At 31.8% G+C, this 16,494-nt stretch overlaps 1 protein-coding gene across 1 annotated transcript; it reads right to left on the minus strand.

Annotated features, from left to right (window-relative positions):
- Positions 1-7,337: 7,337 nt before the first annotated feature.
- Positions 7,338-10,300, minus strand: LOC130898506 (uncharacterized). The gene is made up of 2 exons (XM_057807862.1): positions 10,207-10,300; positions 7,338-7,849 (listed from the first exon to the last, which is right to left on the minus strand). The coding sequence occupies exons 1-2, from the start codon at positions 10,255-10,257 to the stop codon at positions 7,514-7,516; spliced, it is 387 nt and encodes a 128-aa protein (XP_057663845.1). The 5' UTR covers positions 10,258-10,300; the 3' UTR covers positions 7,338-7,513.
- Positions 10,301-16,494: the final 6,194 nt, after the last annotated feature.

Genomic DNA, 16,494 nt, shown 5'->3' on the forward strand with positions numbered 1-16,494 from the left:
GTAAAAGACAAAAATATAAATTTCCGGTTTTTACGTGCAGCTCGAACTTAATATCTCTTATTACTGTTCTCTATCTCCCATTTTGTCCTTCCATTTGCACTAACAACATAAACACACATTGTTAGTTTCTACCAAGCCGATTCATAACATGAAAAGTGATTTATTGATTATAAACTAGGGCTATTTATACCAAGTTTGGAAAAGGACTAATTCTATAGTTTTTTGATAGTCAAAATTGGTTCGAACAAAAATATTTTACATATATTTCCACTTGACCTCACTATGTCAGTCATTTTAAACACTTAGCTTCTGTTTGACAATCATATAAGTCAGTCAATGTGAAGATCTTTCTGAAATTGAGAAAATCGAGTTTTGAGCTGCCATAAAAGTTTTGTTTATGAATGAAAATAGGTCTACGCAAATGAGAGATGGCTTAAACACTGTGTACGAAGACTCAGCTCCAACATTTACTCATATAAAATTTTGAGCAACGTATAATCTTGACTGAGGAGTATTCGAGACGGTCAAAAACTGCAACAACCACCGATATATACTATCAGAAAAATTCAAGAAATGGTACTAGAGAATCGTCGGGTTAAATGGAGAGAATGTGAAGGTTCTCCAAAAAAGTTGAAAACTTTTTCGTCATAGTTATGGAATTGTGTTATTGATTATCATCATAAAGGTGAAATAATAACAGCAGAGACTAACGTATTATTGCTTGATAAGGTAAAGGAAGAAGTTGCAAAAAAGCGACTAAATTTGAAAAAAATAGAAAGTGCTTTTTCATCACGACACCGCACCTTCTAACAGGTTATTCGAATAAATGATAACACTGTGATGTACAAGTTTCTTTAAATTCTTGAATCTATCGATCAGTATTTACATTGGCAATTTCTTACATACAATACTAATGAATATGTAGTGTCTCAGTTTGAAAATTCACGCTATCGTTGATTTTGTTGTCTCCATACGAATACCTTCAAGTCTATTAAGAAGAAAAATAATTTACCTCCGATTTTTGTTTGGAATCAGGCTTGGCTAGATTTAAACTTATTGCTTATAGGACCATTGGAGTGATTATGGTGAATAGTTTCTAGAAAACAGTGAACAACGAAGAGTTCCCAACCCCATTCCCTTTACCACAAGTTCTTCCGAGAAAAAAGCTAAGAAAAACTTGCCAAAGTTTCTTACTGATACACCGAATATGTAGGCAATAAAAAATGAGCATGCCTCTAGAGAAAATAAATGTATTAAAAAGAACTATGATAAAAATATACTACAGACTGAATTGAACATAAACAGTGAATGAAATTAATGAAGACAAGAACACTGCTCAGATCATTTTGCATTTGATAATTAGCTAACAGATATGAAGAACATTTTGAGAATGTACGTGTAGAAGAGAAACAAAAGTTAACGACTATGTGATAGTCAAGTACCAAAATGTGGTACAGTGAGTTATCAGGTATAAACTATAAACGTTATTTCGTTTCAATCTTACTTTCTGGTTTTGTTTTGGTTTTAACTAGTAGTTTCTTTCATTGAAGTTTGTTTTTTCTAATTATTGAACACAAAATATATTTAAAAAACGATAGTTCTGGTGTAGTATCAAAACTCCGACGAGTTGTATCAATCCTGCTACAATATAGGAAGTCTGATGTACTTTGCATGATCAGTTTAAAATTTATTCAATGTTCTAGAAATGGAACCCAGCAGCCTATATACATTTTTGTTGCCGAATTATTTATGCCTTGAATTATGGATACTCTATGAATCGTTTCTAATGGTATTATAAAAAATGGGACCTTCTTGTCATATCCACCTGTTGCCATAAACAGTCTCATCATGCTCTAAAAATATAATCATTCCATGATCCATTTGGATATGATATGGGTACAAATGATTTTTTTGAAAGAATCTACCTAATTATGATTAAGTAATATTAACTACTCGATTTACCTGTCTAGTGCTTATTATAGGGTTCATAGTAACAGCGTCAATAATGTCATCTCCCGGAGCTTCATCTACATGGTGTTTCTTCTTCCACTAGGAAAAGTGCCATTTTCTCATAAATAATCAAAAACTGATTCAATTGGTGGATGACCAGTAATTCTACGATCGGAGAAATAGTTTGTAGCAGCACCTATAATTTTACTATTAGGGAACCCATAAACAACATTTTTGTCATGACATTAAGTGGTTCAAAAATGATGCGGCATTTTGAACGGAAGAAACAAAAGCTCTACCAAAGCTATTCTTGTATACATAACGGTTGATAATGACCATAATGAAAATTTGTAAAAAATATCAAGAAAAGTCGAACGATCGACGCCAATCTTGATTTAAAAAGTTTTGAGAGCTACTCGTTGTTTTCATTCGGTACAGTTGATACATTGTATAATTATTTTGACTTTTGATTCAATTCAATTTATTATTTGTCGAAAGTAATGCCCAAATGAGATGAATTAACCAATTTAAATTCACTGCCAATTTTACAAATCACCTTGTAAATAATAAATGTAAATAAGACACCTTAGTAGCCTGATGATATCCTTCCCGAGGTTTCTCATGACACGCTGTATAGTGAACAACTAATCTTTGATGTTTGTAGGCTTTTTGCTTCTTCCTATCTCATTTATTTTTACTGATTTTATAAGAACTATCAGTACTTACTCGAGTGATGATTAAACAACAACTAATCAGGTGCTGAATATTATTATCATTGTAAAAAAATGAAAATTTTCGGTAATTTTTATATTTAAGTAAGAAACTTTTCAAACCAACCTCGTATAACACAATGTTAACACCAGAATTGAATTTTTATATTGATGTGTTGAATATTAGTTTAAACATTGTTTCATAATCATAAACTTGCTGATTTAATACTATAAACTCGAATAAACTTACTAGATGACTTTAATAGTTTCCTTGAGGTCACGTGAACTCAATAACTCACATGCAGACTATTTAAAACTGCAACAATAGATACTCTATAAAGTGTTAATATTCCTGTACCAGGCACTGAACGTAACTTCAAATACCAGATTTTATATTAGAGAGTCAATATTTGTCTCAAGATTAATTGTTATTCACAACTGGCGTGGAAGTGGATAAATGAAATAATTAAAATAAAATACTCAACTATTTACAATCTCCAAAGATGTATTTATGAAGATCATAATTTTCTATTTAAAAAAGATTGTGAAACACAAACAGCTTTTGTATAGAGTCTGAAGATCTTATTCCATTATTTCAAAGTCCTGGTGGACGTTTTCGCGACAAAGAATCGTCTGAAATTCTAACCTTGATATTTTTTAGGCTTTTACTAGAGAGCGAAGAAACGTCTCCCTTGCCTCAATCAACTGTCTTTGTCTTAGTGCGGTATTTATTAATTATATGAGGTGATTTTAAGTATTTTTTGACTTCTCATTCTCTCTTGTGAGAACCAAAATTTATGTTGACTTCTTCTTTTTATCTCACAACAATTTTGCAAATATATAAACTGCCCTCTTCGTCCCAGCTTCGTCCGTGTATTTGCCTGTTGAATTTGATATTATTAAATTATATAGAACGTTTTTTATCACAAGTCGTCAAACAGTTTATACATAACAAGACACGTTCAAACAAAGGTTAGTATATAGGAAAATAACTAACAGGGAAATTTTACACACCATAAAGGGTCTCCTATATGTCATTCCAGATCATATTCTGTATGTGTGCAAGGTTTCATTCGAATCCGTTCAGCCGTTTACGGCACCAACTGAAATAAATTTGTAGAAAAGATATTACACAAAAAATTTGTGATATTGCATCGTTTCTGTTCAATGCGATGTCTATTTGTGGAATACAAAATATTCCACGTTTTTTCATCTAATGCGTAACTGAATTAATGGAAGATTTACCGAAGCCTGAGTGGGCCTATGTGAGAAGTATGGATTCTCCAAATTTAATCCATACACTTGCAACAAATATCCTTGAGCTTTGTTAATAGAATGTTTGAATTCGAATGGCATATCATTGAGATACATGGCAACAGTACGTCTTCATCTCTGAATGTTCCAGTCAAAATTGTTACCTCAATAACTTGTTCTTCCTCTTCTTGCCTGAGAGTCTGATTCCGTTGCAAAGTCGAGGTGGATTTTTGTTTCGAAGAAGAATGATAGGTAAGCCAATTTTTAACAGATGGCGCCAGTGTCATTCCAATAAATTTCATTTATTGCAGTCCATGAACTGACATTGAAACAAAAACAGCGAACGAATTAACATTGAAAATTGGTGTACCCATCAATCTTCTTAGATATATTATATATATTATCACTAATGGTTGAAATTCTCTTTTCAATTGTATGTTTATAAAAACTTTTGGTAAATCCTTATTTTTGGGATACCCAACAAATATTCACTAAATTATACCGATCGCAAATGTCAAAAAGTTAGCACAAAGTTGACCATCTCGTTTGAAAAACACCACCATAATGTGGAGATGAAAGATAAATTGTTGATATTGATTTCTTATTTCCATTAGAAGTACAGAAAAAGTTTTCTTCCATGTTTTCCAATAAATTTCTAAGTAGTTACCAATTCTAGAGGAAAATTTCTGAAACGTATAAATAATTTGACGCTAAGTGTAACTTTTCTTGTATAATCAGGATTTCGTTTCCTTTAATACAATTTAGCTTGTCTCTTGTAGGATAAATGTAGTCTTTTCACGAGACAGGATATTTTCCAAAAGATTCTATTTGTAACAATTTTACGAAATTCTAATTGACGATCGGGATTATCGTTATTTACTCCCTGCACCAGTTGAATTTTATGTGGATGGTATTTTTCTTTTCCCGAAGTTTGCTGGACAGACATATTACTTACATCGCAATTACTAGCTACTTTTCTTGAAGGTTCAGTGGGTTGTTCTCGACATATAATAATGCGTCCAATTTCTTTCGTTATTCAATCTTATGCTCACAGATTCTATAATATTTCAGTTCTAAGTCGACGTAATTTTTGTTCTATTCTACCCATTTTATTTTGATAAATCTATCAACTCAGGATACTATACATAAAATATTCCGAGAAAATTCCGTTTTTACTGATCTTATTACTGAATACTATCAACAACGTGAAGGAAATGATAATGAATTTCTAATAATCATAAGGCAAAGAAGAAAATATCAATTCTATGATAAATGTTGATTAACCAGTAATTCCTTTGGGGTTAGGGTTCCATTCCATGCTCATGACTATTAATAAATCGAAACAATTATTTATCATCACGTCACATTCTAAACTGATATGTAAAGGGATGGTCCCATAAGTAGCTGGCCTAATGAAGAAGCCGCAAATTTTGGAAAAAAATATATTTATGTCTCAACTTAATCTCCTTTTAGCTCCATATACTTTTTTCAGAGATGTTAAATAAGTTCGATACCCTTTTTATAATAAGAATCGTCAAGCTCCTCAAAATACCCGTAACTGCCGACATCACCTCTTCATTGTTGGAAAATCTTTAACCACCGAACTATTTTGGAAACAGAAAATTATCTGAGCGGGCTAAATGTGGCGAAGAGGGTGCACGAGGTAGCAATTCAAACTTCAATATATTAATGTTGGCCATTGCAATATCAGATGGGTGAGCTGGTGCTTTTTAGCCGAATGCGGCTCTTTTTGATAGAATTCTTCGCTCAAACGTAACATAAGTTCGCTTAATACTCGCGGTTCATAGTTTTTTCTTTTTCATGATAGTCAATGGAAATTATCTGCCGTGTATCTAATAATCCCACGCCAAGACCTTGTCTGCAGATCCAACGGACTTTGCCTTCTTTGGAGTCAGCCCTCCCTTTTCATTTCATTATTTTGATTGTTTTTTGTTTCGGATGTGAAGTCATGGACTCAGGTTTGATATTGGTCGGACTAAGACTTTTAAAATTGAAAAGTATTGTATCACAAAATGATAACAAATTTTTCCATGTTTTCAAATTCACTGAAATATTCACTATTGAGGACTGCCACACTCAAAAAACGTGGCGTCTTCAAATTTGAAACGTATGCTGTATTGATTGCGTATTTTCCAATTTTATCAACTATTGCCATTTCGATGTCAGGCCAGGTACATCTGGGACTATCCCAATATAGATGTACAGTAGAAACTGACATGTATGAGTCTGTTCAAGCCCGAATTTAATCGTTTCTAAATAAAGTTTCTGTTATTAGAGAACTTTGTACTATTCTTATAATTATTTGACTTAATAAATTTCTAATTCACTCAAGTCCTCAAGTTCAATGTGGTGTTCAGATTCAGTTTTTTCATTCATGAAAAAGTTACAAATTTCTCACCGATGTTCGATTTCAATAAAATTTTTATATATATACTTACTTTTTTTCTTTTGTCGAATGTTTTGATCTCACTTCATATTACCTTTGGCAATTGAAAGTGAGCTACCAACCATAGGGTGTAATATATCAGTTCAGTGGAGAAAGTATCATCGGCGTATTTCCTTTCAGCTTTGAGCGGAGGAACGTCGTTATGTACAAAGAATAAAATTATATCGATGTGGATTTTGTTTGTACTTTCACAGAGTTTTTTTTTAATAGGACCATACATAAAAAACTAATTTTTAATTGAATCTTTGAAAGTATAATAGAAATATTGTTGCTACAACAAATTCGTTCAACAAATCATCTTGCTTGTTCGACTTTTTAAAGGTGTTCAGTTCCATGTACCATACCATTAATAAAGAGCTACTTAGACGGCCCAATAGAGATCAAGAACTCCTAAACGTCATAAAAACAAGAAAGGGCAGTTTTTTCGGGCAAATAATATGAGGTACCAAATATCATATACCTCGCTTGATCAATCAGGGCAGGGTTGATAGCAGAATATGAATAGTAGGGATCAATTCAAACACATTGTCATGGAAATAGACCGCCCTTGCAGACAGTCACGACACCAAAAAACAAAAGGAGAAGAAGCTTCTTTTCAATGGATGTCTTTCTAATTTTAATGATTAACAATCATCAAGAATATTCTGTTGATTAACATATTATTAATTATAACACTTGCTAAAAATACAAAATTTATAACATATGTCGAAATTACTGGGGTGTAATATCTGCAAAAGAATGTACGTAAACGGTACTATGAATATATGGAACCAGATGTTGTAGAAAAAACTAGGATTCAGACCAAAATAAGAACTAATATCTCGGTTTTGTTTGTTACAATGAATTTCAATTTTATCAAAAGTTGATTCCGTTCGTTTGTAGTTAAATGTGATTGGGATCTTTTATTGAATACTTAATACTTCAAATATATTTGCACTGGTAGTTCAGTTAAAGCGTTTTTCAGAAATAATATAATTTTAAGGGCAACCTGGTGTTTTTACAAGGGAAGCTATAAATAATAACAAAATGTTTCACTTACTTGAACGATTCTATTTATTCATTCACCTATTCATTAGATGTAATTTCTACTTTTATAATAACTGAATAGATTGAAATAATTTTTACAGATATTTCAATCAAACACATGAAAGCTTGATACACATTTACTAATGATGTAAGATACCTCCACAGGATCTCCTTTACCTTTGTAACACGTATTCAATAAAACTTCACTTATTTCCGGAAAGAATTTTTCGGCGTACTCCTTAGCAACTTCTGTATTTGGTGTTCCATCATCTTTTATCAAGTCGATTTTTTTCAATATACAATAATTGTAGTCTTTCATTTGAGCATCGTCTACATCTGTCTTAAGGGCATCAAATAACATTTGTATGTCAATACCTTTTGTATTAGAGCATTCTGCGATACCTGCTATTATTTTGGGATGGTCGAATTTGGGTGCATCAGGCTAAAAAAATGAAATTTATTATTGCCTTTTTGATGAAAAAGGCTAATAACTGAGATAAGATTATACAGTCTACTCCACCGAACCGCCAAAGATACAGCGGAATGAGAAAAATTTGCGAAGGGGAAGCTGCTTTTAAAAAAAAAGAACATGCTAAATTCAACCACGAAATTGCTGTCAACACAATGGGTCATATTGTGATTATCAGTAATTGCAGAATGACTCCAAATAAGTTATTTTTGAGTTAAGAATATTTTTTATAGTAATATTAGCTGTAACATGGGGGTATATCTTATAGCGAACCTCGTACACCATAAAGAGCATGTATTATCATCTAATAATATATTCAATATATGATGGAACGATTCAAGGCAAATGCTTCATCAGCGTTCCTTTATGAATAAGAGAATATCACTATTCAGAACACAAGTTGATACTCAAGTAAATACTCGTCCATATTATCTGATGTTTGAGGTCCTCTCTCTGAGCCAACATTTTCCAAACTCTGATTGTGTATACACGCCGCTCAAATACTGATATAATTAAATGTAAATAGGGGCTGGAGTTGAAATGTACTTTAAAGCTGTTTCTAGTGTGTGTTCGATGAGATTAATTTGTGTTGGTCGTGACTATATAGTGAAAAATATAGTAAATATCAGTAATATATAGATGGAGTTTTGTTGATTTTTTGAAAGAGCGACCAATTCTGTATCGAATTATCATAGTAGTTTGACAAACAACTTCACCGAAGCCATCTTAATTATGTTTTCCATTTATATATGAGAATAAAAACTATAACAAATTAACCATAGATTATTTGAAAAACTATTTTTCATACTATGTGTAGAAACCTCATGCAGTATTTAGACTAGTTGGTTTTTATTGTTATTCCATGTCTTATGGAAATAACATTCTCATAATATACTCATGATTAGCATTGGTATGGATTTGATTTATTTTTTCCACCTCATTTATACTGCATAATGTTCTCTTTTTTTACTCATTTAATTTGAATATTTTTTTATAATTTATATGTTAATACATACAAATCTTGTAACAAGGTCTAGTCTCAGTACCATATTTCTTGAGGAACATTTAACATACTGAGATGTACTTGGATTTTCTAGTCAATCAATCACATATTCTATTGAAAGAAGTATCAAATGGTGTGGTTTTGCATGATGGCGCGCCCGCTCACGCTAATCAATTAATTAATGGTGAACTGAAAGAGCTATTTCGTAGAAGATGGATTGGAGGAAATGGTCCATTATAGTAGCCACCAAGATCACCAGATTTTAATAAAATAGACTCATTTTTCTAGGCATGCATTGAGAATGAAGTATATTAAATACCTTAAACAACAAGGTATTTCATAGAGAGAATACGGAATGAATCTCGAGATGTTTCTATAGGAATGCGAGTAACTCTTTCAATGATGTATTGATGTCTTTGTTGGTCAATTCGAACACCTATTGTGATAATCAAGTCATGAACGTATACGGTAGCAAATAGGATAAGTATTTTATTCTTTCGTTCCTTTAATTTATTTGTAATATACTGGCTTTATCTTTTCATTTGCAATTCAGCCTTCCACATTTCGAAACAGGAACAAATGCCAGTTTTTGATGAACAATTCACCCAACTTAGAATTGATTATTAAATAATTATATATAGGTACATAATCATAGCTTTACAAAAAAATGATTTTAGGTATGAGAAATGCTCGACATATTAATAAGAATATAGAGAGTACTTTTCAATACTCATATAAGTACAAGGTGATTTATTAGACAAACAAACGACAGAATAATGTATCAATAGTTTGAATGTATGAATTATTTTCCAGAATTTTTACTAGTAATTGAATGCTTTGGCCGCAATAGGTTTTATAAAATTGGAAATCAAATACCCCGTAGAACACATCACAACTCCATATTATTGTAATGGGAAAGCCAAGCTGATTCCAAATATGCAATAAAATGTTAGGTGCTTTATTCAAAAAAATGTAACTTTGATATGGCATAGCATTCTAGAACACCCTTTGAGTTTGTAGATAATTTTAAAATGTGATAACTGATGATGATGGTTTTAGTCTCTCAAATTTTCGAAGGACAAAGTAGGTACTAAACTTTATCATACTGTATTTGCTGTGAAGCTTGTGGATTTAGCATTCTGAGATGTTTTGTCCATACCCATTCACACCAATAAAAAGTCATTATAGAATTTTTGGGATATCTACAGATAGAGCTATTTGGACATTCCAGCTTTGTGGTTTAAGTAGTAAAAACTAAGGAAACAATATTTTTATCATATTTAGTAAGTTTATAGATCACTGTAAAATAACTTGAAATTCGACTCACCTCTGCTATGACCAAACAGAACGACATTAACAGAATTATTGTTATCCTCATGGTGATGTGATAAAACAAGTGTTGGAGAAACTTATAATTCTGATTATACGAGTTATGCTTTTTTCTTTTTATAACTAAGACATAATTGATATAATTTCGTAACAGAGAATATAATTATTGGATTTCCCGTGATAAATTTAAATATATTTACTCTGAACTCTTGTGTACAATTCTATTCTTAATTAATTCACAGACATGATAATTGTGAGGAAAATTGACGCAATGATGATATTAATTTACTTATAAAAAATGAAGCAAACAAATTAGTGTTTTAATATCCTTTTCACAATATATTTATTGAGCACTCAAGTGTAAATAACATCGTAATAATAGTGGAAGTAATAAACAAAATTATGCAGCATTGGTAGTAAAAGAACTTCGACACTTGTTCTTGAAATCGTATCAAGGAGCCTACATTTGAATCGAAAAGAGTGAAGTGGCCAATGTTCAAACAATTGGCAATAAAGTTGGTTCATGTAAACATTTGCTTGTGAGTTCTTATTTGTGAATCTAGAATAATAGTATTATCAATATGAGCACGGAAACACGTTCCTCTGATGAAGATATTATTGGCTGTTTATTGGCTACAATAGAGTACAAACGCTGCGCTCGCACACACATAGAATGATTTACACTCGGTTTCACTTCGAACAGCAGACACAGCAGTTAAGCGACAAAGCGACGATGGTCAGAGCAGACTGAGCACAGCTAATGCCCAACATAGGAGGTCCAAAGCAGAAAAATAGGAAATTAGTATCATCTATAGTGACCTCTGTACTCACTTATAGCATTTAGATATGGGCTGATGCATTAAAAACACGGGAATCATGAATAGTAGTAATGCCAGTATATCGACTGAGTAACTTCCACCAGAGAAAAGAATCTACATATATTTTCCTCATGAATGAAAAGTATATGCGAATAAGTGATTGTTGTATAAATTCGTTTCGCTAAATTGAATAAAAACTATTTCTATAGACATAAGGTCGTTAAGTTTTATACTTTCAGTCTCACTTTTTGAATAAAGTTAATCTAAATTTTTATATTATTCTACCACAATCATTGTTTTTCACTTTTCGTAGCTATCAAATTTCGTTCCTTGTCCAAATGCAATAACTCTTTCTCATATCTCAATTTTTCATCGTATTCTTCGTTTTTCTGCAGTTTTTTCTTCATTTCAATCAATTATCCAATAGTCGTCAATTCTATCCAGATTTTTGTCGTATGAGTATTCTAGTTTTTTATTTCCAAAAGAAGTGTTTATAAGTTTCCGATTCGCGCATAAATTATTGTTTGTACTATACTCTGTATATTTAAATAATAAAATAAAACTTTTGTAAACATCACAGCAACCCACTCGATGACAACGTTCAAAATTACACCCAGCTCTGTGTACACACGGCAACCAAAACCTACTTTCAACATGACCGCATACATGCACGTGATTGTCACAGACCATAACCTAAATCTATTCGTTGAAAAGCTTCAGCGTCTTTCAGAGAAGTCCCTTTACGACATAGTGGCCCTGCCAACTTTTTACCAACATATCAAAAATGAGCACGAGGAAAATTATTTGAGTGGATGATTCATCTCATTTATGCACGTGTCGTTAGTACATTATAACTTTTATGAAGGACGTTTCTGTAAAGCTGAACCGACATGTATTGTGCGATAAATTGGGATTTTACTCATTGAACTCGCGATTTATTGAGGCGAGCATGATGATGATAAGGCAGAGATATAGGGGTGCATACGAGATTGATTAAAAACGGGTAAAATACAAAAGACATTGTTGTTATAATACCAATATGTTTAGAAATTTATATTTAGGTTTTTTCGAGTTGAAAAAATTTAATAAATTCATCTATATATCTGACTCTTCCTTCTTAGACTTTTTATATGTTTTTTGTTTTAATTCGTCTCGATTTAAGGTCTCCTTTCTATGAAAATCAGTTTAAGATAATAAGTAAAAATTGACGTTTCGAACTATTTCAGTCTTTTTAAAAATAAGAACGGATTTTGAAATATTGAAATATACAATATGAAATGAAATAAATAAAGAAGAAAAACAAAAAAATAATATCACATGACCAGGAAATAATACTACGGTTGAAGGAGTATTTCTACGACCTACTAAACAATTATAAAGCATGGAAAACGACTATAGTCTCGAATAGAAGATGGGATTCAGGATTCCAATAAAAATCATAGAAGAAACTAGGTTGAGTAAATACTGAGGAAAAAACTAATGAGAATAATTAAGGATCAACGAAGGTAGAAGTGTGTTTAGAAAAGGACACTGTGTACAAGATCATGTATTCAGTAGTGAACAATAGATAAAGAAAAACGAAGCGAAAGAAAAATACATAGACTTTCAAGACCTAAAAAAAGCAATTGATAGTGTAGAACAAAGAGTTTAGAGAAGCCTTAAATAGATAAATACCATAAAAATCTATTTGCCAACAACAAGGGTTACGTTAAAAAAAAAACAATTCGGAATCTTAAAGAAAATCCGAAAAAATTAGAATTGGATGTTATAGTATGGACCCAGTAGAATTGTCGTTACCGAAAAAGACTTAATAAGTAATATATGATATGATAAAGAGAACTACAAAAAAAACCTGAGGATTAATTTTTGGAAGTCAAAAGTAGTAGACTTAAGAAAATAAGAAAATTAACATTAACATAACAATATAAGGGGGAAAATGGAATGAGTCGAAATGATTAAATATTAAGGCACCATAATATAGAGAGATGGAACAGATGACGAGGAAATAACTAGAATAATCTCTTGGACGTCGAAGATATCATGCAATCCTTGTGTTTTTAATACTTCATGGTTGTTAATGTATTTTTATTTTGTTTTTCGTATTGATGACGTTTAATTCGAATATTTTCAAGCTTATCGAAGTCAATAAACAGCATTTTCTAACGTAATTTTTCTAGAAATTTCGTTTGTTTTGTTCGAAAGTATAATTAAAATGAACATCATAATAGAGACTCCCATACAGTTAACAAAGTTTTTCATTACAGATTTTCAACAACGATGTAATGATATAAGTAGAAATTGGCATTTTATCAGATAATCTCTGTTATTTAAATGTTAATTTTCAATAATACATATTATTTCAAAAATAAAAATTACCAACTAATCTTTGTAGTACGAATGGGCTCTTCAATAACACCTACACTAGCAGATTATGTAATTCATATCATGAACTTTGTTATATCGGTTTTGTTCTTTAAGTTATTCGTTATCAAAACATATGTAGATTTTATAATTATAATTTTAATATCATATAATTTTATAATCATATGCAGATTACTAGAAATCGAGAAAAAATCGAACATTCCTCACTTTTATTGTCACTAAATTTATTAGAAACAATAACAATGCAATTTTAATCGACTAGTATTAAAAACCAATAAACTCTGGAAGATGTATTAATTAGCATTCACATAACGTGCATAATGCACGATTTGATCAAACAGATGAAAAATAGAGTCCTGAAAATTTCTGATCCGAGAATCGAAAAATACTCTGGAAACTTTTTTATATTAACCCATATCCTTCATATCTCAAAATGAATTCTATGCAATATTTATAACTGTGACTTTGACTTGAGATGAAGCTTGCTAACAAATAACATTAAATTTTTTGTAGGATCAAATCCAATGCACCAGCTAGTGAATAGAACATTCATGAAATTCTTTGTTTGAGTTGTTACAAAAAAATTAGTCAGACATGGGGCTCTATTAATAAAGTGATTATGTAGCGGAAGTTTATTTCTCTTTAAGTTTCCATCAATACTTTGAAGTACTCTCTCAAAATTTCCATTCAAATGTTGATTGCGGATGTACCTCATAGAGGCTCTCAACACGACTCTCGATTTATTCAGTAGTCTTCAACGTCTATTACAAAATGGATCTGATTAAAGTGACAGAGTGTCCACCACCATTATCATGTCATTTAAATAGAAAAAGAAAATCAAAATGATTAGAAAGAAAATTAGACAGAAAAGTGAGCGAGTCCGAGATTACTTCTATTCGTTTACTCGCCTCCTTTTACTCGCGTCTAAAAGCCGACAATAATCGAAGAGAACCGTGGTAAGTCGAAGGTAGACGAGTGCACCATCCCCAGCCCTCGTGCTTGTTCGCCTCGTGGAGGTTCTGGATCGGGATTTATGAAGTATATTTACAATTTTTGGTAAATGTAGGTTCAGTGCTTGTTATTCATACATTTTCTGAGTACCACTTATCAATGACCTTTCTGATTGATTGTTGATTAAGTTATTAAGTACTTTTGTGTATGGTGGTCCCTTTCAATTCATTTCAACGATAAAATTTGATTAAATATTTCATTTTATTCAACTATTCATTTAAAAAGCAGTAGTTCAACGAATAAAATAATACTGAATTTTGAATGCCATGTTTGTTTAGTTACATCGAAATTGATTTTGAAGCGGAACAACAATATTTGGCATTACGTTTCAATTATCTCTATTCAGTATCAAATAATCTAAAACAACAAATTTGGTTCATTTTCGTTAAATCCAATGATCAATGACGAAATTTTTGATTAACAAATGAAAGCTCATTAACATTATTTCGATTTATACTCTGGGTAGTTATAATCGTTTTAATATTTACGCAAATAACCTGCGACAGCTAACAATCAAGTGAAATTCAGTTTCTGCCATCATCTACTTGATCCTATCTATTTGGTTTATCCCGTAACCCGAATAAATGTTATAGTTCTTTGTAAAATACAGCGTGATCGACCAAAAAAATGACTTTTTTGGAACCATTTCCATTATGTAACAAACTCAACACAAAATTAGTCAGGAACATCATTATATTCCAATATTTTCATATGAGTATGATTCAAATTATTGCTTCTGTCTTATTTCGTACTTCACTGCTAGGTTTGATATTTGATATATCCAAAATTCTCATGAGAAACTATTCGAAAGGTGCCAACAAAATGATTCAGTTTCTACAGACGTGGAACTACCACTATCGTTGCTACAATTATCGAAGTTAACCAGTTGAATTACAGTTAACCCTTGAAAAATCAATTTCTCAGTTTTTGAACGTGATTACCGGTGTACTTCAATAATTTCGGAGCAATTTTATCTGAAAGTTCCTATCTACAATTTTGAATGTAATATCGTGGCGCTACTCTGTTTATATTTCACTATCTATCATTCCCTCGGATTCAAACTCTTGCTAAAACTCCAGCTTTTCGTTGAAATACGGCAACTGAGATTAGAAGAAAGAACTATCAATAGACTGGTCTTCGAAACATTAAATGACATACTTAGATTATAGTTCGAAGCGATCTACGTTCATCTTCTCACGTTTTTTTAGATAACCTCATGTATCTATTAAGTGCCTACTGTTGCTTGAAAATATGTCATGGTTATTTCAATCCATACTTCTTCAACTGCATGTCCAGCTTTCATCCATAGATAGACGGTTCGTAAAGTTACATGCCATAATAATTTCATCACTTGGTCTTTCCTGCGATCACGATAAATGAGAAAAAAACTTATATCCACCACTCCTTGAGGTTAAATCAGAAAAACTCACACCTCATCTATCTTGAACCCACTAACCACTCACACGATCCGTTTCTCAATGCCGAATCACATCACTATCCGTGATTCTTCTATTAATACATCATCACGATCCATTTCACTATCTGGTGATAGCCAATCATCACATATCAACTGAAACAAACATTGATTAAGTTACTGGGATAATCTACAAATTTTTAACTTCAAGTGCACCTCAACCAAATCTCCACTGACTTAAATGTTTAACCAAAAATATTGAAGGTAAGGCAGACAAAATTTGCAGAATCCTCAAACTCCCGATGAAGGGTACAGAATATCCTATTTAGCTGGCTCTCGTTCAAGCATGGGTCAAATCAACCGACATCAGGGTAAACGACCACTAAGTTTATGTTACTAATCACAGTATGTCCTCCACCTCCACCAAAAACCCAATCCATACTGGATTCGGTGAATTTCAATAAAACCAAAACCATAGTATTACTTCGCTCCAAAGAATTCGGGAAGCTGTTGAAGTAGGAAAACGTTCAAATTATCTGTGAAGTGAAGACAGCCAAATATTGTCATAAATTCTTCTTCATCCACTTCTTTTTAATACCATTTCACCCTCTTTCATCGAGAAGTACACAATAACAGTTTTCTCGTCAAACTTTCCAAAAAG

The sequence above is a fragment of the Diorhabda carinulata genome, chromosome 10 (genome assembly GCF_026250575.1).
Source record: "Diorhabda carinulata isolate Delta chromosome 10, icDioCari1.1, whole genome shotgun sequence".
NCBI lineage: Eukaryota > Metazoa > Arthropoda > Insecta > Coleoptera > Chrysomelidae > Diorhabda > Diorhabda carinulata.

What these genes read in the sequence shown, in the direction of transcription:
- LOC130898506 (XM_057807862.1), bottom strand. Translation starts at nt 10,257, where the DNA reads ATGAGGATAACAATAATTCTGTTAATGTCGTTCTGTTTGGTCATAGCA. An exon ending in TCTGTTTGGTCATAGCAGAG is followed by an intron (nt 7,850 to 10,206) that starts GTGAGTCGAATT and finishes TCATTTTTTTAG; the next exon opens with CCTGATGCACCCAAATTCGA.